The sequence below is a fragment of the Sinocyclocheilus grahami genome, unplaced genomic scaffold, assembly GCF_001515645.1.
Source record: "Sinocyclocheilus grahami isolate Dianchi unplaced genomic scaffold, SAMN03320097.WGS_v1.1 scaffold538.1, whole genome shotgun sequence".
Taxonomy (NCBI): domain Eukaryota; kingdom Metazoa; phylum Chordata; class Actinopteri; order Cypriniformes; family Cyprinidae; genus Sinocyclocheilus; species Sinocyclocheilus grahami.
In genome coordinates, this window is record NW_015505717.1 from 304,541 (window position 1) to 326,182 (window position 21,642).

The 21,642-nt window shown below is 37.0% G+C and overlaps 2 protein-coding genes across 6 annotated transcripts in view; one reads left to right on the top strand and one right to left on the bottom strand.

The window, feature by feature from the left end:
* LOC107555569 (Y+L amino acid transporter 2-like) overlaps window positions 1-7,463 on the bottom strand; it is a 17,164-nt gene extending 9,701 nt beyond the window's left edge. For both annotated transcript variants that reach the window (XM_016238406.1, XM_016238407.1), the window contains exons 1-5: window positions 7,386-7,463; window positions 4,880-5,448; window positions 2,556-2,681; window positions 1,760-1,904; window positions 932-1,055 (exon numbers count right to left, since the gene is read on the bottom strand). In XM_016238406.1, the coding sequence (XP_016093892.1) occupies window positions 932-1,055; window positions 1,760-1,904; window positions 2,556-2,681; window positions 4,880-5,315 (831 nt within the window). In that variant the 5' untranslated portion in view covers window positions 5,316-5,448; window positions 7,386-7,463. The remainder of the gene's footprint in view (window positions 1-931; window positions 1,056-1,759; window positions 1,905-2,555; window positions 2,682-4,879; window positions 5,449-7,385) is intronic.
* On the top strand, window positions 7,391-21,210 carry LOC107555571 (stathmin-2-like). 4 transcript variants are annotated; one of them, XM_016238408.1, is made up of 5 exons: window positions 7,391-7,568; window positions 18,304-18,399; window positions 18,767-18,942; window positions 19,097-19,288; window positions 20,061-21,210. In XM_016238408.1, the coding sequence occupies exons 1-5, from the start codon at window positions 7,466-7,468 to the stop codon at window positions 20,118-20,120; spliced, it is 627 nt and encodes a 208-aa protein (XP_016093894.1). In that variant the 5' UTR covers window positions 7,391-7,465; the 3' UTR covers window positions 20,121-21,210. The 4 variants fall into 4 exon arrangements, with proteins under 4 accessions (XP_016093894.1, XP_016093895.1, XP_016093898.1 ...); XM_016238409.1 differs by having other exon boundaries at window positions 18,304-18,387; XM_016238412.1 differs by having other exon boundaries at window positions 7,537-7,593.
* The last annotated feature ends 432 nt before the right edge of the window (window positions 21,211-21,642 follow it).

The following is a 21,642-nucleotide window of genomic DNA, read 5'->3' on the forward strand; positions in this document are numbered from 1 at the left end:
ATATATATATATATATATATATATATATATATATATATATATATATATATATATATATATACACACACACACATATACACAGTATGTATATATATATATATATATAATGGTTTTGTTAAACCATCAAACTTGTATTTTGGTGGAAAATTGTAGGGAGCCCTTAAAGCTTCCCTTCTGTTGACAGCAGCCGATTCATAAGCACTTCACATTGCTTAGGAAAATGATCAGTGCATGTTGTGTTCCAAAATGCATAAGTGAACCAGGCTCAGAGCAGATGTAGAGATGAGTTCATGTGGAGCACCATTTATTGTGAACCGAATCGTTCTGAAACACAGAGAAGAAAAAACTACTCTGCGCTGCTCAGAGTAATAAACACAGTGCCGTGCTTCACTCTTGATACATGCAACGCACATATTCCTTTAATTTGCAGCCTTCGCGACTAGATAACCTCACTAAGCCATATTGAAATTTTGTTTTTTTTCTGATTAATCATGCAGCTGGTTAAACTAATGTAAGTGTGTTAGATGCTCAAACAAACAGAGCAATGTTTTGGAAGAACATACAGTTGTCTCAGTGTATAAAAATGGAACTGGACACATCAGAAACAAACAGTGTATCAAACACAGTAAATACATTTTGTTGGCCATAAAAACTTCCACAGAGCAGCATACTAGCATAATTACAGGCAGCAGAATGTCTGTGGATGTAGACTAACATCATCAAGCATCTCCAGAGAGAAGACGTTGCCTCAAGCTGCTCTGCTTAACTAGATCAGTGTAACAGGAGATGAAAACATGATCAAATCTGGAGCAAATAAACTAAACAGATGCTGTCCATTAACTTCCATGTGACATCTCAGATCATGTGAATTAAAAATTAGTTTTGCTACAGAAGCTTGAAATATACAGATATCCAAGAAGGTTTTACTCACCACAGCCACAGCTTCACTCTGTAGCAGTGTATTCATGTCCAGCACTGCATAATAGGCGATGTTAGTCAGGATGTAGATTATTGTGACAATAGGCATGGAGATCGCTATAGACAATGGCAGGTTTCTGTAGCAGAGAGAGAGAAAAAGATTTTGCTTACATATTTGATCTTCCTGATTGATTTGCAACAAAACTGCTGGACGTTCATTCAATATGAAGTGTGCAATTTCTGCACCACAAAGGATTGCAAAAATAATGACACAAGAATTTACTTTCTCTGTAGATTGAGGTCATTTGGAGCAAGAAAGCAGATTCTTTTATTGTTTTTTATGTCTGTAATCATGAGTGTCTTGCAGTACTGTAATTCGGTTTTGGTATAGGAGTCTATCTGTAAGTCTAAAAACAAAGTTAATGAACTTACTAAAAATGTGCTCCAAAATTGTGGGTCAGCCACTTCAAAAAGCATATGAACTATTTTACCATAATAATCTTGTAAGATTAGCTAAAAACATTGTTTCTGAACCTAATCATGTGTTGTATAATGAATCTGTATTCTTGCCATCTGATCGACGATATAAGGTCCCAAGATACAGCCGAATTAAGATAAAGAATTCATTTGTACATCAAGCTGTATTAGTGCTGAATAACTCATAGAAAAAGTAAATGTCCTTTTTTTTTAATGTATGTGTGTGAAAGCTCTGCATTTTGTGTTGTTTATGTGATAAAGTATTGTAACCTTGAGTGAACCTGCTGTAACGCAAGACAAATTTCAGACTCAGTCTGACAATAAAGTGTATCGTATCGTAACGTATGAGTATCAGTATCAGTACCTCTCTGGGTTTTTAATCTCCTCTGTGATGAAGTTCAGGGTGTCCCAGCCTGAGTACGAGTACAGAGCGGCATACAAAGCCAGGGCAATGTTTCCTGGATCCAGTTTAGAGTTCTCAAAGGAATCCCTAAAGTTGTTTGTTTTTCCTGTGGCACAGCAATGCAAATGCAGTCAAATCAAAAACAAACCGTAATGACTCACAAAAATATAAATGTGTAGCACAACAGTATAGGGTCGATAAGTTTTTTTATATATATATTCCAAGACTGCATTTATTTGATCACAAATACAGCAAAAACACTAATATCGCTAAATATTATTACAATTTTAAAAAACTGTTTTCTACTTTAATATATTTTAAAATGCAATCTATTCCTGTGATGCAAAGCTGAATTTTCTGCATCATTACTCCAGTCTTCAGTGTCATATGATCCTTCAGAAATCATTCTAACATGCTGATTTGCTGCTCAAGAAACATTTCTTATTATTATCAATGTTTTGAGCCGCTTAATGTTTTTGTCTGGAAACCACGATGTATTTTTTTCAGGATTCTTTGATGAATAGAAAACAACAGCATTTATTTGAAATATAATTTTTTTGCATTATACAAACAATATATATTGATACAATTAACTATCACGCTGATCAATTAAATGCGTCTTTGCTGAATAAAAATATTTTTTCTTTACAAAAATAAAAAAATAAAAAAATAAATAAATACTGACCCCAAACTTTTAAACAGTATTAATGGTATATGGTATATTTAGTAAACAACATTTGTGTCAGCATGTTCAAACCTTGGGCCAGCACAACCATTCCAGCAATGATAATGACAATGAGAGCCAGGACTTTAGCCACAGTGGAGATGACCTGAAGAATGGCCCCCCATTTCACCTTCATGCAGTTCACAAAGGTGAGAAGACCTGCAAAGCAAACAGATAGACATGGCCATATAAAAGCCAGACAATATATACTGAATATATTTCAACTGCTGTTTGAAACTGGAATTTCTTAATGGTCCTTTTGATCGTGTGTGTAATAGTTCCGTTGTGCAGTTGTGTTCCATAATAACTACTTTTACTATTTCCTTGTAGATGAATGTAAATTTCCAATGTGTCATAAGTTCCCCTTTAAGCATTTAGGTTCAACTGACAGGTTGACCAGGGCAATAAAATGAGGGTGCGGGTGAGGTTTTTCAGAACAGAGAACACCTCAACTCCTGCTTTTGCGGTTTTACAGACTGGTAATTCAAGTTCCTCCATTCATCTGACACTCCTGGCATCTAATTTCACCAACAAACCAAGTCTGACAGTAATTCACTCCTTGAAACAGTCTCTCAGAGCTGCAGATACCATTATGACTGGACATCCCGGCACTGTGGTACCCAGGAGATTAATTTAGGTATTTCTATACCTGATTTAATCACAGCTCAAATGCCACCGCATTCTGATGAAACTGTACAGACTGTACAGTCCAAATAAAGTGCTATTTGTCACAAAAAGGAAATTAAACCCTGTAGAATTACACCGTTATATATGTTTGCATAAGCTTTTCGGTTTAGGCCTGTTTCACAAGTACTTCAGTGGACTTTGTCACAGTAAGTAGCAAAACATGCCACAGGTGACAAATACCCGAGAATTCCCTTAAACTCAAACAAACTGCACATGAGCTCTGTGGAAACAGTCACCAATGACTTCATAAAAAGGTTTTGTGGAAGTCTTGGCAGGGTTACAAACTCCAGTCCAAATGGAAAGTATTTGGTTGACAAATGAAATGCCTAGATAATGCCAACTAACACTGAGACGAATGGAGAGAACAGCCTGGCAGTCGCAGCTGAACTAACAGAAAACACATGCTTCAAAATTGTAGAGACAGTATTTACTTGATTTTGACAAATTACACAGACAAAGTACAAGTTTACGCAAAAACGGATGAGCATGTACTTTAGCCAAAGTGATGACAGTTTATTCACACTGCAGTGCAGACTCACCTGCTGGACTGTGTAATTTCAACAAGTTAATATTGAAACAACACTATCTATCTAACAGCTGAGACCACAGAGCTAGTTCACCCAAAAATGCAACTAAGTATATTTGCACTTTCTGATAAAGGAAAAAGGAGGTTTCTAGATTTAACTCACTGGAAATAAAATATGCTATTTTTATTTATTTTTTTTGCAATTTGCAAGGATGTTTTAGTATGAAGAAAATCAAAAGGGGAAAAAAAAGAAAACACAAATTTCCTACCAAAAATGAACAAATAAAAAAAAGGAAATGAATGAAATAACATTGTAGAGAAAAATGCACCATGAGCACACGGGGTTTACGGGAGAAACGGGCTGAAACAAACGCAAACTCTCCTAGCATTCAGATCAGTGCTATTTTAGTATTATTAATGTACTAATAATATTTTGAATTAGCTTTATTTTCATATTTCATAACCAGGAAGAGATGATGCCAACCCCTCAGAGGACCTCAGATGATGCCAACCCTGAAACAACATACATCCCCACTGTATCTGTAGTTTTCATTTTAAATTGAGTTTGTTTTATTTTATGCTTTTATTTTTAAGTATTTTTTATTTTGCTTTAAATTTTTTATTTAAGTTATTTTAATACTTGAACTTATTGTATTTCAGTTAGTTGCCAAACCAAATTTTCATTTGCGTTTTGTAAGTTTGAGTTTGTCATCTAATATTTTATTTTAATGAATAAAAACAATTTTTAATAGTTTTTGTTTTAACAATAACAATACGGATTCAGAAATGTTGTGTATATGAAGATACTATATTACAATACATGTAGGCTATTTTCTATTTTGTATGAAATGAAAAAAAGGGACTGTAAGGCAACCATACAAACTAAAAGAATTATGTAAATAAAGGTATGCAGATCAATACCATGATCCTCGGTAGCAGCATAAATTGGTATGATTTATTTTTGGCATACGTTAACATGAAGCACTCTTTTCAGAGTAATCTCATACACACTGCGCTGTGAACAGTAAACAGTAGTGAATCTCAGAGAAAGCCGGCCTTTATTGTGCCACTATTTACACTAGTTTCAAGTGCTGTTACATGTAAGTTTATCAAAGCATGCATGGATGAGCACAGGAGCTCTTACCTATAATGAGAGCTGCAATGAGCCGTACTGCAGCATTTGGTGCCGGGCAGGTGGGGAAGAACGGTTTCACTAGGTAATTAGCAAAAGTAAGAGCAATGACTGCCTGGCAGGCTGGTTCCACGATCATCAGCGAGGTCCACAGACGGATGAATGCAATGAAGCCCCCAAAGGTTTCCAGGATGTAGGCATAACTAGCTCCTGACTTGCGAATGGTTGTGCCCAGCTCAGCGTAGCACAGGGCACCAAAAACAGAGAAGATTCCTCCAATAACCCAAACCACCAGAGATAGACCGTAAGAACCTGTTTTCTCAAGAACACCAATGGGTGAAACAAAGATGCCCGAACCAATCATGTTCCCCACAATGAGGCAGACACCGTGCAGTAGTGAGATCTCTTGCTTTAGACGCATGGAACTGGTGGAGTCGGCGTCCCCCATGATGAACTCAACTCAAGAGGCAGGGGTACTGCAAAAATCAAGAATCAGGAATCTGACGTCGGACCATCAACCACACAAGAGTCTGTTCACCTCAAGCCTGGAGTTTCAGTCGAGTCTCATCGTTGATTTCTTTCTGTATCAAATCAGGGAGATAAAAGAGATCAAACACAGTTAATGGAATGTTGTAGGTTAAATTCAACTGCTGACTGCATCTGTGGCACGTTGTTGAAAACACAAAACGGTTTACTCGTTCAACACTTAAAAAAAATAGTAGCTTAATATCTCCAACATTAATTTGAACAAGCCCTTTCGGATAACAAGTTCTTTAATTGAGCCTCAGTCATTTCGCCCACACCTGCTGCCCAGGATGCCATAGAGCAAGTGCAGTGCCAGTGAGATCAGGAGGAAACCAGTACAATGTGGGAAGACAACCAGACAACGCTTGGTTGGGTGCGGTCATCAACAACAGCCTGCAGAACTAACTGCTTCAGAGATACATCTACTAGAGATAAAGACTTTCACTGAACACTAAAACTATGTGGGAACATACTCATTTGAACAGCATGACAATGTAAACGCCAAAGGAATTGTAAAGATACGATAAAGAATTTAAATTGAAAGCCATATATTTAAGTATGGCTTAAGCACTTAAAATCATATTTTCAGTATATTCTGAAAGCTGACTTCAACAGAAAGCCAAGTCTAAAAATTCAGATGCCAGACCTACTTTGACAGTTAAAAATGAACATGCCGATATTTAACAGAAAAGAGAAAAGCAGTCCTCAATTTCACGTTCAGTAACATACTTTTTAAAAGTTTACATGCATAAGGGTCTGTTTCCACAGAATGTCTTTTCATTGTTTAAAAAAAAAAAAAAATGAAAACATGCACTTGATGGATGTGCCTGACTGCTGTGTTCTCTTCTGTTTGCAGAGTCTTACGTTAAAAATGCAGCACTCGAGCACTCAAAAAACCCACATCTAGACCTTGCGTAGTTTTTTCCCATTCCACTGGTCTGCATCTCGCATTTTAACAGTAAAAACAGGTTGTGTGCGCATGGCTCCTAAGAATACTGATATTAACCAGAATTTGGTCATATTCTGATTATGTAAGCATCATGTAAATGAATATGCATGTTTTAATCAGAATTTTAAGTCACGCAAACACCTGTTCTGAATTTGCACCGTACCTAACCATTTGTTCATATGTATCTGCCCATAAACAACTGGGTAATATAATATTAGACATTTGATAAAAATACGACTACTGAACAAACAGTTTTGGAGCCAGGATAAGACTTTTTTTAACATATATATATTTTAAAAAATACAGTAAGCCTTGACAAGTTGACATTTGTAAGAGCCTCATGTCTTAATTTATGTAATTTGATGCACTCATGTACGTCATTGTTAAGAACATTCATGAGAATTGTTTTTTTTTAATTGATTAAAATTGATTATGCACCTGGAAGATCCACTAATCTATTGTTGGCTGTAAAAGTATAACCATCGAACACATAAAACATTTCCTCGGTGATAATTCGCCTTTTAATTATTACTGTTTTTCATTATTATTGTAAAACATTGATATTTTAAGCTTCCGCTCGCTTCAACATTCTGTCGCGCCAACACCGGCATCCTGCTAATGTTTTGTGAGCACTTAACTATTAAATATTGTTTTATGAATACACCATCTCTATATGTTCGGTAAAACACGTCTCTTCATCAGCTATCCGTCTAACGTAAAACATCATTTATTTCAGCACGAGCTTCGTTAGAGGAAGTCAACAACTCGTTGTTCAGGTAAGGTCTTGAAACATGATTAAGTTACCAATCTCACGATTTCCCGTCAAACTTCATAATTTCAATATAACTTGACTTCAAAACTAAGAATAAGTTCTCCTCTATAGGATAAAAAGATAAGAAAACATCTCACATCCACTGCTGTTAGCTTTTGTGGTATTAGCGGTGTGACACGCGCCTCTGCACCGCTAACACTACTACCAGCTGACGCGCTTGAGCTTGGAGAGTGTGAAATATCAAGTTTAGTGACCGACTCATCAGATCTCACCTGTGCTTAGTGAAGAGAGCTGGCCCATGTGCGTGCGTGGATGAGTGGACGTGGAGCTGTGAGAGAGGTGGTGACTCGTGATGACACCGTCCAGCAGTAATACTACAGCCTGCCCCTCCCTCTCTACCTTTAGGCCATCCTCCTCCTCCACCTTCATCACCACCAGCCCAACGCTGTTGACTGGTAAATGGGTCATTCCTGGGATTCGGTAATATTTCAGTCCAACCGGCTTTTAAAAGTGGTAGTTCACTAAAATGAAGTGTTAAAAGCTTTTTTTTTTTTTTTTTTTTTTTACAATACATTGGTATGCCCATTATAATGAATACAAATAATTAATAATAAATATAATAAATAATTTTTAGCATAAAATAATGTCTTATTTCTATCTTACACCAAGCATTTTGTCATGTCCCTGAGGCACTTCACTGAGTTTGTACTTTAACAAAATGTGCACAGTGTCTATAATTTTTGGCAATAAAGTAAGCATTGATTTTCTGTTTTTATTAAAAACAGACTTTAAAGGTGACATATCATGAAAATCGGACTTTTCCAGGTTTTAAGTTCTGTAATCAGGTCTCCGGTGCATCTACCAACCAAGGAAACGTGAAAAAGATTAACCCAGTAACTTTGTTTTGGTAAGCTTGTTTCTGCAAGCGTCTGAGAAAACCAGCGTGTCTGATTTTGCTCCCTTGGTGACGTGGCAAAGGGATCTTATTATAATATTACCGCCCCTTAATCTGTAAACTTCCACTCGAAGCACCGTCATTTTGATTTCACAAGCCACAACGGTGTACCTGCTCTGATGCCATGGCGAAAGTTTGAGCAAAACATGCTAACTGTTCTGCCTTTGGCTGCACAGACGAGCACAGAACACTATTTAGAGTCCCAGCCTCAGAGGAGACAACAGAGCAGTGGATTTATTGATGTAATTACTGTATATTGCTGCTGCCACACAGATCTAAAATAAACAAGCGATTTATTTCCCAGCTGTTTACCTTCACAGACATAACCGACTGTTTTTGTAACTATATTGTTTGTAACAGTTATATGACTTTATAAGTCATATCATTGTTTTTATTTTTTATTGTTAGTTTCAGATAGTCAAAATCACCATTTGGGTGGTGGTGGTAGGTTTAAAACAATGTTTACATTTTTAACATTTCATGGTATGTTAATAATAGTTTATTAAATTTAGTCACCACAACACAAAATCTGCAGTTTAAAGGTTTTTATTTTTGTATTTTTTTTAATTGGGCAACAAAGTTTGCACTTACTGTATTTATAGAAAGTGCACAAGGATATAACTTCTTGAAATTCACAGCGAGTTTATTATTGATGTGAGTTTGTGCTTCTGCTCACTCAGCTGTTCAATAAGGCAAGTCATTTCTATTCTAAACAGCCTAGCTAAAGCAGAAATAAGGTGCTGTCAAATGTTACAGTGTGAACTTTTTCATGAACTAAGCAACTGGTTTTAAAAGATTTGTGTAGGATTAATTTATTCAAAGCTGTTGCTTTCCCTGCTTATTTGTGTTGTGAGTACAATGCATTCTTGATCATTGCTATGCTGGAAACATAATAGAGCCTCAGTTTGGCTCAGGTCTCTTAGTTAAAGAGTAACCATGAACTTTACTGAAACTATTTCTCACATTTACAGTAATCCTCTCGCTGCTCTTTATTTTAAAATTTCCCAATGACCATATCTGAAAACTATGCAGCGTTTATACAGAAGTGTTATTCAAGCATAACTGAAACTCATTTTAAAATCATTATGGACACGCTTTTGGTTAATAAATGACTTCAGATATCTGGTTCATTGGCTTTGTCCTTTTAAACGTTTAAGTAATTCAGCATAGCCAACAGCAGCTGTAAGATTAGTGCTGCACTCATAAACCAATTTGTCCTCTGAACATACATACCATTTTGTCTTATCTTAGAAAAAACATTTCTGATGAAATGTTGTAAATAAAGCCTTGCACTTGGTTATAATAGGCTCTGATGTTTCCTTAATTGAGGATCTAATGCCGCCATGTGGTTGAAAATGATAATGCAGTGCAGCCTCTGATCGTGAATCTTTAGGCATGACCCTGAGCTGACATGTCTGATAGTAAGCTATCACTGATACAATAAACTGAAGCCTAAACCTTGTACTGATTGCCTATCAGTACAAGGTTTAGGCTTTAGTTTAGGCTTCAGTTTAGGAGCATGAAAAGATATAATAAATAAAACATGAAAATAATATTGTATTATTATTTCAATCAAGAGATTGCAGGATTGTTTGCCTCTGAAATGTAAACAAGTCCTATTTAATCTAGCTACAATGTAAAATAATACAGAGGTCTCCTTTGTCTAGTAATGCTAACTCATGCTATCCTTCATGTACTGCTGTGCAATTTCTAACCCACTTTGTTCAGACACCAGAACTTTTATTATTTATTGTGCAGTCTTTGCTTCCTTCATAATTGATGCTTGCATCTTGCAATGGACATTTCTAAGGGGAACTGGATGTGCATGTTCATGTAGTGATAAATCATGGCTAAATGGGACTACATGGGGATATTTATTATAGATAAAGAAGAATTTCATAATTTTGTATTCATTTATGCACTTATAGCTGTACTACACCAAGAATTACTTTGGCACGTATTTAGGTTATCTTCAGCTACATGCTATCAAGGTCCTGTCTGCTGCTAAATTTATTAATTTTTATTTTATTTTGTATTTTATTTATTTATTATTAATCAAGTCATTAACTATTGCTAAACATATTTCAAAATGTTCTAAAGCCATTGTAATAATTTTAATTAAATAATTTACCAATAGCTAAAACAATATTGACAAATATTGACATTTGATGCACATAAAGGCATCATGCATAAGACAGCCATTTATTGACAAATATTGAGATACATTTGATGCACACGAAGGCATCAAGACAGCCATTTAATCTCATGGGACCCTTGATAGTGCTGGGAGGGGCACTCAGTGTCCCAGTGCTGCTTTGGCATTCTTACTGTAGCTACCACCATGTCTTCCCAAATGTATGTAAAATGAATTATTAAAAAAAAGTGCGCAACGTATTATATATACACGAATTGTTTATATACGAATTATGAATGCTATTAATAGAAGGAAGATGGAGCTTCATGCAGTTGATGCAGTGATCACAGACAGCTAGCTATTCAGATAAAATAATTCATAAAAGATATTCGTGCTTCATGTAGTTTACTGTATACAATGATACCAGCGCTTCCACCGTCTTCTGATGTAGCCTACCATATAAAATGATTATAAATCAATGGGAGCTGTGCATGAACGGGTTGCACCACTGCTGAAAAAGGAGGAATACACAATTAGTCACCTTGTAAGCTCCTCACCGTTGACAGCCTCCTGTACATGAGATCGGGCGCGCGACAGCCGTTCACTTGGAACTGCGCGTGAAGGGACAACAGCAGCCAATCTGACTGAACACACACGAGCTCACCATTCCCCAAGCTACTCTCTCTCGCGCACCCTTTTCCTCAGAGCGCCGTTCTGCTGACTCAGTGCCTTTTTAGCGTGAACCGGTTCCTCGCCACCGAACAGACCTGAGACGCACCAGTCACCGCAACAACCCCAGCCATGGCCAAAACTGCGATCGGTAAGACAAACCTTCCTTCATTTTGTTCGCTGTTCCGTGTCTCTTTGATGCTGTCGCGCGCACAATAGACCCTGATGCAGGAAAAAAAGAAGTCCGTTAGATGGGAAATAAATATATTTTAGCTATATATTCAGATATATAAATCTGCTTTCTCCTTCCGCCCCATGCTGTTTTATTTTCAAATATGGCTGTGCATTTTGTGTGCACCCAGGCTGCCTACTCACTTTTGCTTAGAAAAAGGGGGACTTTATAAATGAGGAAAAAGCATTAAATGGTGCCATTATACTGCATACCTCTTGAAATACACTGGAACATGCTTTAAAAACCTTAAACTGATTTTCTTACGGTGACAGTGCACCTGCCGGCTCACGCATCTCCAGCAAAATGCAGAAGGACCCCACCCAAGATCCAGCTCTGTGTTTCAGCCTTCAGAAAACCCTGTGAAGCCTTGCAATACCTGACTCAGAACAGTTTAAACCGTTTGACATCCTCCATACATGATAGTTCTATCCTTTCTATAAAATGAGCAAGGTGTGGCTGGTTTATTTTTTGCCAAACAATGCCAAAATAGGGAAATACAGCAATGGTAGTTAATGAATCAGGGTGTTTGAAAAAGCTTTTTTTTAATTATTATTATTGTGGGTATGTGTATTATATAGACAAAATTCCGTCTTATCAAAATTCATAATAATAGTAATTTATAAACTCCTTGCTCATTAAACATGGGTTTTTAAGGTGTAATTGTGGATTTGCGTGTGCATCCTTTCGTTCACACCATTTCTAGCACTATATGAGAGGAAGACTGCAGTATCAGATGATTGCTGTTTTAAATGTGTGTCAGGACTCAAGTCGTCTCGCCAGTAAGCATGTCTCAGTGCTGTTGTGATTCTGGATTATGTTGTAGACTGCCAAACTGGGGCATACCATATACAAGGTGTGCGTCTTTATCGCATCTTTATGAGACACCTGCAGGGTAGGGCACTGGTGGACAGTGGCTGACAGTGCAGAAAGACCTTGGTGTGTTTGTCAGCACTATATATACCTCAAAATAAGAAAATTAGGTCTTAATCTATGCATAATCAGCTCTCTCATTATGTCTCATCTAAAAGCATGGCTTATTTAATTAGACTCTTAATTTAGCATTTTAATTAATGATTGGATAATTGGCAACAATATCGTTGTCAGAAATGCATATCATATATCAAACCAGAGCTTCCAGGTGCCTGTCTTTGTCCTATATACTTTATAGATATCCTCACGTAACCTCAATTACGTGAGGTTTACTGATTACTGGATATATGAAGGCGGTATTAATGCAATCAAGCCCCATTAATCGTTAACCTAACAGGAAGTTCAAATATACACATTCAGCAATGCTGTACAACAGTGGGGTGCGGGCATTGCGTTTTAAGATTAATGATATGTTTAGGCTTTAATGTCAATTATATGACATTATACTAATATAATAATATATATATATATATATATATATATATATATATATATATAGCCTTAAAAACTCATTTTTACTGAAAAGTTTCATATGAATATAAGTCAGTTTTACTGGTTAAAATGAAGTAAAGTGGTTTTAGTGTGAACGGATGATATTTACTGAACACTGAGAGCTCATCTGGAGGGGCATATGCCCATGCAGCTGCAATGGACTGAGGATGTGTGTGTGTGTGTGTGAGAGAGAGAGGGGGAGGTGGGAACATGCCCGTAGCCAGCTATGAGGTCACCGAGGTCCAGACCTCGGTAAATTTTTCATGTTTAGAAATAAAATTTGTTCTCTGAATGACAAGATGAATTGCTACTTAAAACTCCTCATATGAGTGTCTGCATGTTTAGACAGTTTGCAAGAATGTTTAGCGTCCGTGGTATGAAAATGATTGCTGCCAGATGCTGGTGGAGTGAAGGAGGCTTGAGAGAGTTGTGAGTGAGGGCAAAGAACTTATATTGGGCTTCTATACTCTTTGGTGAGGGCGCGGGCAGATCCAGCTATTATAAGCGATTAAGCGTCTTTGGACTCGTCTTTTTTTTTATTTGACTTAATTTACTTCACTTAATTTGACACTTTAGAAAGGTAACAAAGTGGTAAGTTGTAGTTTAGGTTTAGCGATAAATTCATCTTATCTTATTTGCAAAGGATTTGAAATAATGTTTTTTTTTAAATGTTATTATTTATTTTACGAATTTTATTTGTTTTCATAGCAATATCTGGCAACACTGATCGCCGGCACTTAAACTGACAGTAATTAAAAAAGCCCACGGACAGGTTATTGCTGACAGGATACCACATTTGGTAAGGCAAACGCAAAAGAAAAAAAAAAAAAATAAATATATATATATATATATATATATATTTATAAAACAGTAGCATTTAACAGTAGTAAGCTATGAAATATGCAAACACTAGCCATGAAGAAGTCTATTTTATTTCTTTCAGTATAGTAGTTACATTTTCACAGTCATGCTAAAAACATTCATAAGAGCACTAGACAAAGTTATTGTATAGCAATGGTTATTAATGAAAACTATAAAAGTAATATGTATTGATGCATGAATAATAAACAACTGATAAAATTATCCACCCCTAACCTATAGTAAAATATAAAAAATTTTGATGCAATAAATATAGTATAATTTTGGAACAATGTTCCCTCCAAAACAGATAAAACATCTTTCACAAACATCTACATGTCTGTCTCTAAAGTGTTAGTGCAGGGGTGGCGAACTCCGGTCCTGGAGAGCCGCAGCCCTGCAGAGTTCAGCTCCAACCCTAATTAAAACTCACCTGCCTGTAGCTTCCTAGTAACCCTTCAGACCTTGATTAGCGTGTTCAGGTGTGTTTGATTAGGATTGAAGCAAAACTCTGCAGGGCTGCAGCTCTCCAGGACCGACATTCGCCACCCCTGTGTTAGTGTATATAATGAGTTGTATTTGTAGGGGTTATTATTGCACAATTCTTAACCCCACCCAAGACCTCACTAATTGTCAAACCCTGGCTACGGCTATGGGTGGGAGGGGCCATTATTGATTTCCAGTGTGGGCATGCTGATGTATTATCAAACAAACCACACAAAGGACTTTTTGCTTGTAGAGCCTGATGGCAATTTTTGAGCAATGTGTGTTTTTATTCTGCTTCATATTTAGTGATGGTGCAAGACATGGTCTGTATCACTGTTGTGCATGATAGTAGAATCAGTCAGAATAAAGCACAGAGAATTAGGATTGCTTAATGTAAAAATGAATAATATGTTAAAATGTATAAATAAACTAGAGAGGGGGAGAGATAGAGAGAATGTATACTTATAAAATAATGTAATATTATGTTTATTTTATAATAGTATGTATAATATATATGTAACCTGTGCTTGAAAGTATGATATAGAAGAATCAGTCATGAAAATTTACTTAATGTAAAAATTTTAAGTAAATTAAATGTATATATTATTTGTAAATTTAATATTAGATTATCTTAAATAGACTTATATGCAATACACACACACACACATACACACATACACACACACATATACTGTATATCTATATATAAAATATAAATTTTTATATTAAGTGATTTATACATCAAACATACAATGTATTTTTTGACCAGTTGCCACACTATCTACATTTCAAGCCAAGGGTGTGGTCTGCAGGCAAACCCTCTGATATTTTTGATATTTTACAGCAAAAATGCTTGATTAGATCACAGTTTTGCACACATACAGATGCAGTCGTGTGTGAGATCTTTTTCACCTGCTCACCAGCCGGCTGACCTGAATTACTTGCTTCAGTGAGCTGTCTATCGTCCTTATCTCACTCTGACTAGACAGCAGGAGAGAAATGCTTACGAGGTCTGGGAACACTCAATCAGGGCTGTTTCTATCCAATTTGACGTCCTAGGCGAAATCCCTATTGATTCCACAAATCTGAATGCATTATTTGTAAATTTACTGTTAAGATTAACATTTTGCACAATTTAGTATCTGTAATATCATTGTGTTGCCACTAGATGCCTGTATAGCCCTATGTAACAATCCCTAGTGGCTAAGACATTGCATATAATTTACACCTAAATTAATTTAATTACATTTTGATTAGGATACTATATACTATACTACTACATATTGTTTAGATATTATCAATGGCTACTTTTTTGTCTTTATCTGTTTTTTGTTCAATTTTCTTGTTGTTGTTTCTTGAAACATTGATTTAAAGTGTCAGTTATTGCATTATTATTTCAGTCAAACCTATGAAACCCCTTTGTTACCCCAAACTACATATAAAAGCTTTATCAGTGGCATAAAAGTAACCAATGCAGCAACTTAATCATTTGTTACTCGTTAACGCCCCCTTTAAATAACGTGACGCTCTGCCCTCTATGATGCTGCTCTCACTAAGTGCTGTTGGAAGGTAATGAATTGTTTCAGCATTTCGACACCTCCGTAAGGATGCATTTAACTCGACAAAGTGGTCTAATAAAGGATGTATTGATCTCGTGAATTAGTGAATTTTACTATACAAATATTTTTTAATTGGATGTTAAAGTTTATACGGGAATATTACATGACACGCTGATCCTTTAACAATGCATTGGCGCAAAAAACGCACACCTTTTGGACAAATCTGCCACAAAAGTGCCACAAATACTGCCTGAACAAAATACTGATTTTGTGCACTTTATTTACTGTACCAATATTTTAAATTGGCCTTTGAACTTAGCTTTATTGCATGGCAAAAAAAGTGTTACCTTGCCAAAACACTGACAGAGCCCGCTGATCTAACGGCATTGTTGAGCGCTCCAAATGCAAACTTTGCATGCAACAATCAGGCAGCAATTGACAGCACTCTGATCTAGTGGCAAACAGGCATCGTCATATTGAGAATACTCTAGCCCAATAATGTTGGGGGATCCAGTGGGGGCGGCAGTCATATTTCAGGGTGACCGTGCCACTCTTTATCACAACCCTGCTAAAAGTGTCAGTACGTGCGCACATTGTCGCCCCTTCAGCTGGTGGCGCCCTAGGCGACCGCCTAGCTCGCCTATGCCTAGAAACGGCCCTGCACTCAATATCACAGCACCAAACCTCCATCGCCATCCCCTCAATTTACCGGAAGAAATGGCTTGCTCAGGTAATTACTAATTAAAGCCCCTTCACCAAAATTCTCATTTCTTCCCTTCCCGGTTTTCTCCATCCTCTGTTTGTGAGGGATTGATAACCTCGTCAGGGAGCAAGAAGGAGTTGATCAGATTTTTCCAGGCTCCTCTGGGCAGAGAGTGAAGAAAGTAGGTTGATGCTGGAAAGGATAAAAGCAGTTTGAAATCTAGCTGAAAAAAACCTCAAGCATTCACTGTTTGATAACATCAACACAGTGCACTGGCCTTGATAAATGCTGCCTTGTGTGTTAAAAAAAATCTGATACATTAATGTTCTTCATTTAGCATCTGCCATCACTGATGTTTGTATGATTTAGGTGTGTTTGCCCGTAAGCATTTAATGCTGAAAAAGAAAAATTATTCTGAATTTGGGGATGAGGAATGATTGTGGTAGGATCAATGTAGCCGTCATAAACCACCATCTGGCCTTGTCTGGCCTTGGGTTTTCTCTGGTCTTGCCGACTCACTCCCAGCACACACACCCTCAGTAGTCGGAGTAAAAATGGATTCCAATAAATAATGTAACACTAAAGGCTGGGTGGTGGGGGATGGTGGAGCTTGTGGTGAACATTGTCTTGTAGGAAACCAGAGTATGTGAAGACACGTCTGCTGGTTTTTCATTAGAAAGCTCAAAAGAAAACATAGACAGAGTGCTGTTGAGACTTGCTGTTGAGACCCCCCCCCCCCAGACTCTAAGCCAAAACAGAGACCCTCTACTACTTAATAATAATAATAATATCATAATTATATCAAACATTAATATATGTATTTATAAAATATATGAATTCACACACACACACACACACACACATATATATATATATATATATATAGCTTTCAATCTATCTATACCATAATATGTAGAATAATTTATATGTGTAATAATAATACTAATAATAATTTTAAAGTAGTTTTCATTTGCATTTCTTATATATATATATATATACATATATATACATATATATATATATATATATATATATATATAAAATGTAGTTTTAATTTAAATTCAAATTCTAAATATATTCTAAATATTAATTTAAATATAAATTTTAATTCTAAATATATTCCAATCATTCTTTAGCTACATATTTCATATTTTTCTCACTTCTTGTTCTGCTAAAATGTTATGTTTTACATTAGTCTCACTACAAAAATTTTAGTCAGTGTACCCCTGGTCTAATACCTAGATGATTTGGGTTCTTTTCTGCGACATTAAAGGGATAGTTCACCCAAAAATGAAAATTTGATGTTTATCTGCTTGCCCCCAGGGCATCCACAATGTAGGTGACATTGTTTCTTTAGTAGAACACAAATTATGATTTTTAACTCCAGCCGTTGCAGTCTATCAGTCGTATAATGCATGGCAATGGTAACAAAATCTATGAGAGTAAAAAAAACATGCACAGACAAATCCAAATTAAACCCTGCGTGTCTTGTGACGACACATTGATGTCCTAAGACACGAAACGATCGGCAGAAACCAAACAGTATTTATATCATATTTTACCTCTAATACACCACTATGTCCAACCGCTTTGAACGCGTGCACGGCATCCGGTGCGTGAGGTGTGTACGCGCTCTGGCGTAGTTTACGTTAATGGGTGTGTTGATATCCAGCCGAAGAGCAATCAACCATAACTTCAGGCGAGCAGGCTCAGAAACACACCTCATGCACCGGATGCCTGTGCGCGCTCAAAGCAGTTGGACATAGTGGTATATTAGAGGTAAAATATGATATAAATACTGTTCGGTTTCTCGCACTAACCGATCATTTCATGTCTTAGGACATCAATGTGTCGTCACGAGACACACGCAGGGTTTAATTTGGATTTGTCTGTGCATGTTTTTTTTACTCTCATAGATTTTGTTACCATTGCCATGCATTATACGATTGATAGACTGCAACGGCTGGAGTTAAAAATCTCCGTTTGTGCTCTACTGAAGAAACAAAGTCACCTACATCTTGGATGCCCTGGGGGTAAGCAGATAAACATCACATTTTCATTTTTGGGTGAACTATCCCTTTAACGATGCAGTTTCAAAAAATCATTCATCGTTCATTCAAAACAGTGAGAGAGAATCTGGGTCAATACTTTATTTGATGTGTCTCCCTGCAGCATACAAAGAGAAGATGAAGGAGCTGTCCCTCGTCTCCCTCATCTGCTCCTGTCTCTACCCAGAGGCACGCAAGAACATCATGGGTGAGTTTGAAGGTAGGAAATGAAAATATAATACCAGTAATGAGAAGTTGTGTATAAGGAATGTACAATAATATGCTTTGCTTTATAGTGCTCATTCTGTCTGATCTTCATAATATAACTTTTTATTGGCCTGTATGTGGACCAGCAATACTACACATTTATTATCTTAACAGCTAATATAGATCAATAAATGTCTGATAAATGTTCAGAATGGCTGTATAAGTTATGCGAGCTCATTTCATGAGCTGAAGGCAGTTGGTGCATTTTATTGCATGGATCTGGATGCTCAAACTCCACCAATGTGTAGATGAATATTTGCTGCCTGACATACTGCAGTTTCTACACTGCATTTATTTCACTTTATGTCTTGTGTCTTTAGACATGGAGGTTAAGCCCATTAACAAGCGGGCTTCTGGCCAGGCCTTTGAGGTCATCCTGAAGCCACCCTCTCCCACGGCTGATGGCTCCTACAGCATCACTACACCTCCCAAAAAGAGGGACATGTCCCTGGAGGACATCCAGAAGAAGCTGGAGGCAGCAGAGGACAGGAGGAGAGTGAGTTACCCATTCATTTGTATTATATCTGAGTATATAACTTATGTTTGATGTTTGCCATTTTATTTTTATTATTTTAAGTTTTTACACTTTTATGTAATGTGAATAGATAAAAAGTTGATTTCTATGACTCTGCCCCACTCTTCCTCTCCAGTCCCAGGAGGCTCAAGTCCTGAGGGCCCTGGCTGAGAAACGTGAGCATGAGCGGGACGTCCTGCTGAAAGCCATGGAGGAGAACAGCAACTTCAGTAGGATGGCAGAGGAGAAACTCATCATGAAGATGGAGCAGATCAAGGAGAACCGCGACACCCACATTGCAGCAATGCTGGAACGACTGCATGAGAAGGTACATATTAGTCTCTTATGCTGCATTTATTTAATCAAAAATACAGTCAAAACAGTACAAAACAGGGTGATATTGTAATATATTATTACAATTGAAATAAACTTATTTCTTTATTCAATGCATTTTAAAATGTAATTTGTTCCTTTGATGCTGAATTTTCAGCATCATTACTCCAGTCTTCAGTGTCACAAGATCCATCAGAAATCATTCTAATATGCTGATTTGTTGCTCAAGAAACATTTCTTATTATCATAAATGTTGAAAACAGTTGTGCTGTTTAATATTTTATGTGAAAACAGTGATACATTTTTTTCAGGATACTTTGATGAATAGAAAGTTCAAAAGAACAGCATTTATTTTGAATTAAAAAAAAACACACAAATATTACAATTAAATGCATAATTTATCCCACACTATTTTTATGCTACCGACATGTACAATACCATCGATTTAAAAAAACTTCTTGAGAAACTGGCATGCTGTAACCGTGAAAAGTTATCTGCCATTGTGATTTTTACAAGATAAAACAAGCAAAAAAATAAAAAATCATGGCATAATTTTCTTCATCCAATCAATCAATCAATCAATAAAATAAATAAATAAAAATCTAATCTGATTTTCTGTCACAAGAGGGCGCTACAGTTCAATAAAAGCATTGCATTGTAAAGGACACTAGTGCTACCAAAAGCATTTTAAAACAGCATATCATCTTTAAATTATAAACTGTAATGTTTATGTTAATTTGGTGTATTATTTCTCTATTTGCTTTTAGGAGAAGCACGCTCAGGAGGTGCGCAGAAACAAAGAGCTGAGGGAAGAGTTGACAGCATGAGCACGTCTCTCTAGACCCACTGTCCCATCACCCCACAACACCCCCCTCCCCTTACCTGCGAGCTCCCGTCCTCAGAGAGACCCCCTCTCACCCTGACACCTCTGCACCATGTAGAAAAGAGCCTCTGGCACCCCTACCCTGACCCGCCCAGACGAAGGGAATCGACCCTGCCGCCCTTACCAACAGCATCCTCCCTGATATAGTCCTGAAGACAAAAGGAAAAAAACTCCAGAAAAAACTAATGTTTTTGATCAATTTGAAACCAGTCAAAGTGGGTGTGGTTTTTTGTAAATACTTCCAATTTGTTTTATATGAGATAATTAAAAGTATTGCGGTGTGCCATTTTATAAGTTTCTCTCTGAATCTTTCTCTTTTAGTGGATGTACTTGTTTCCTCTCTCTCGCTCTCTCTCTCTATCAGATCTGCTACAGTTTCTCTTGTGCGAGGCTTTAGTGTTTGTGAGTTTGCTGGCTAGCAATGTCTTCTCTAAACCCAACAATCATTTTAGTGTCTCTTATGTCCATGTGGAGAGAGTAAAAGCCGTCACAGTACAGTACACACAGCTTTAACCGGTCACTATCATTGCATTTACAACAATCTTTAGCTCTTTCTTCATACATTCATCTGGTATATAGTCACAACACACAGACACACACACTTATATGAACCCAGTCAGCATGATTTCAGTACAAAATGACACGTTGCTTAAGAGGAGCTGTGGTTTGAGCCACACCGAAGTCATGTGACGTCTCTCGACCCGTGTTTGACCATAGTCTGGGTTGCATTGTTGCTGACGCGTAGCATCAAGTTAACCTTAAATTCCTGAGAATCGCTTTAAGTTCTCGATTCTGATTCTTCAAAGATTTAGGGGATTTCAGGTGATAAAAATGGATGCCGTGTGTAAATGTGTGTGTGTCAAGAGCAGTGTGGGTGGACGGTGTTACCATGTGCCATGTGCAAAGTGGCTTTAATGTCACAAACCTGCCCACCCTAATCTTTCTCTTCCAGCTGTGTGTTTTATTCCCTTCACACATGTAACTTTGAGAGCATAAGCTGTGGTAAATAAAGGCTTGGGGTTCTTGAAATGAGAGTATCTGTCTTTGGCTCCATTTTTATTTCATACAACATACATTAACATAAACACATAATTCCACTTCAAGTTTAACAGCTATGCTGTAGGCCAGTGGTTTTCAAACCTCTCCATGAAGTACCCCCAGTACTGCACATTTTGCATGTCTCCCTATATCTGACACACCCACTTCGGGTCTTGCAGTCTCCACTAATGAGCTGATGAGTTGAATCAGGTGTGATAGATGAGGGAGACATACAAAATGTGCAGGGCTGGGGGTACTTCATGGAGAGGTTTGAGAACCACTGATGTAGGCCACAAAAAGCGAATAAACATAACCATGTGTGAAACTACTTGGTGTAATACCCTAGTTTACCAACAGATGGCAACACATGACTTTGCAAGAAAACATGAATTAGTACTAAGTTAGTATTCGATTTCAAACATGGCCTT

What these genes read in the sequence shown, in the direction of transcription:
- LOC107555571 (XM_016238408.1), top strand. Translation starts at nt 7,466, where the DNA reads ATGACACCGTCCAGCAGTAATACTACAGCCTGCCCCTCCCTCTCTACC. An exon ending in CAGCCCAACGCTGTTGACTG is followed by an intron (nt 7,569 to 18,303) that starts GTAAATGGGTCA and finishes GTCTCCCTGCAG; the next exon opens with CATACAAAGAGAAGATGAAG. An exon ending in TGGAACGACTGCATGAGAAG is followed by an intron (nt 19,289 to 20,060) that starts GTACATATTAGT and finishes ATTTGCTTTTAG; the next exon opens with GAGAAGCACGCTCAGGAGGT.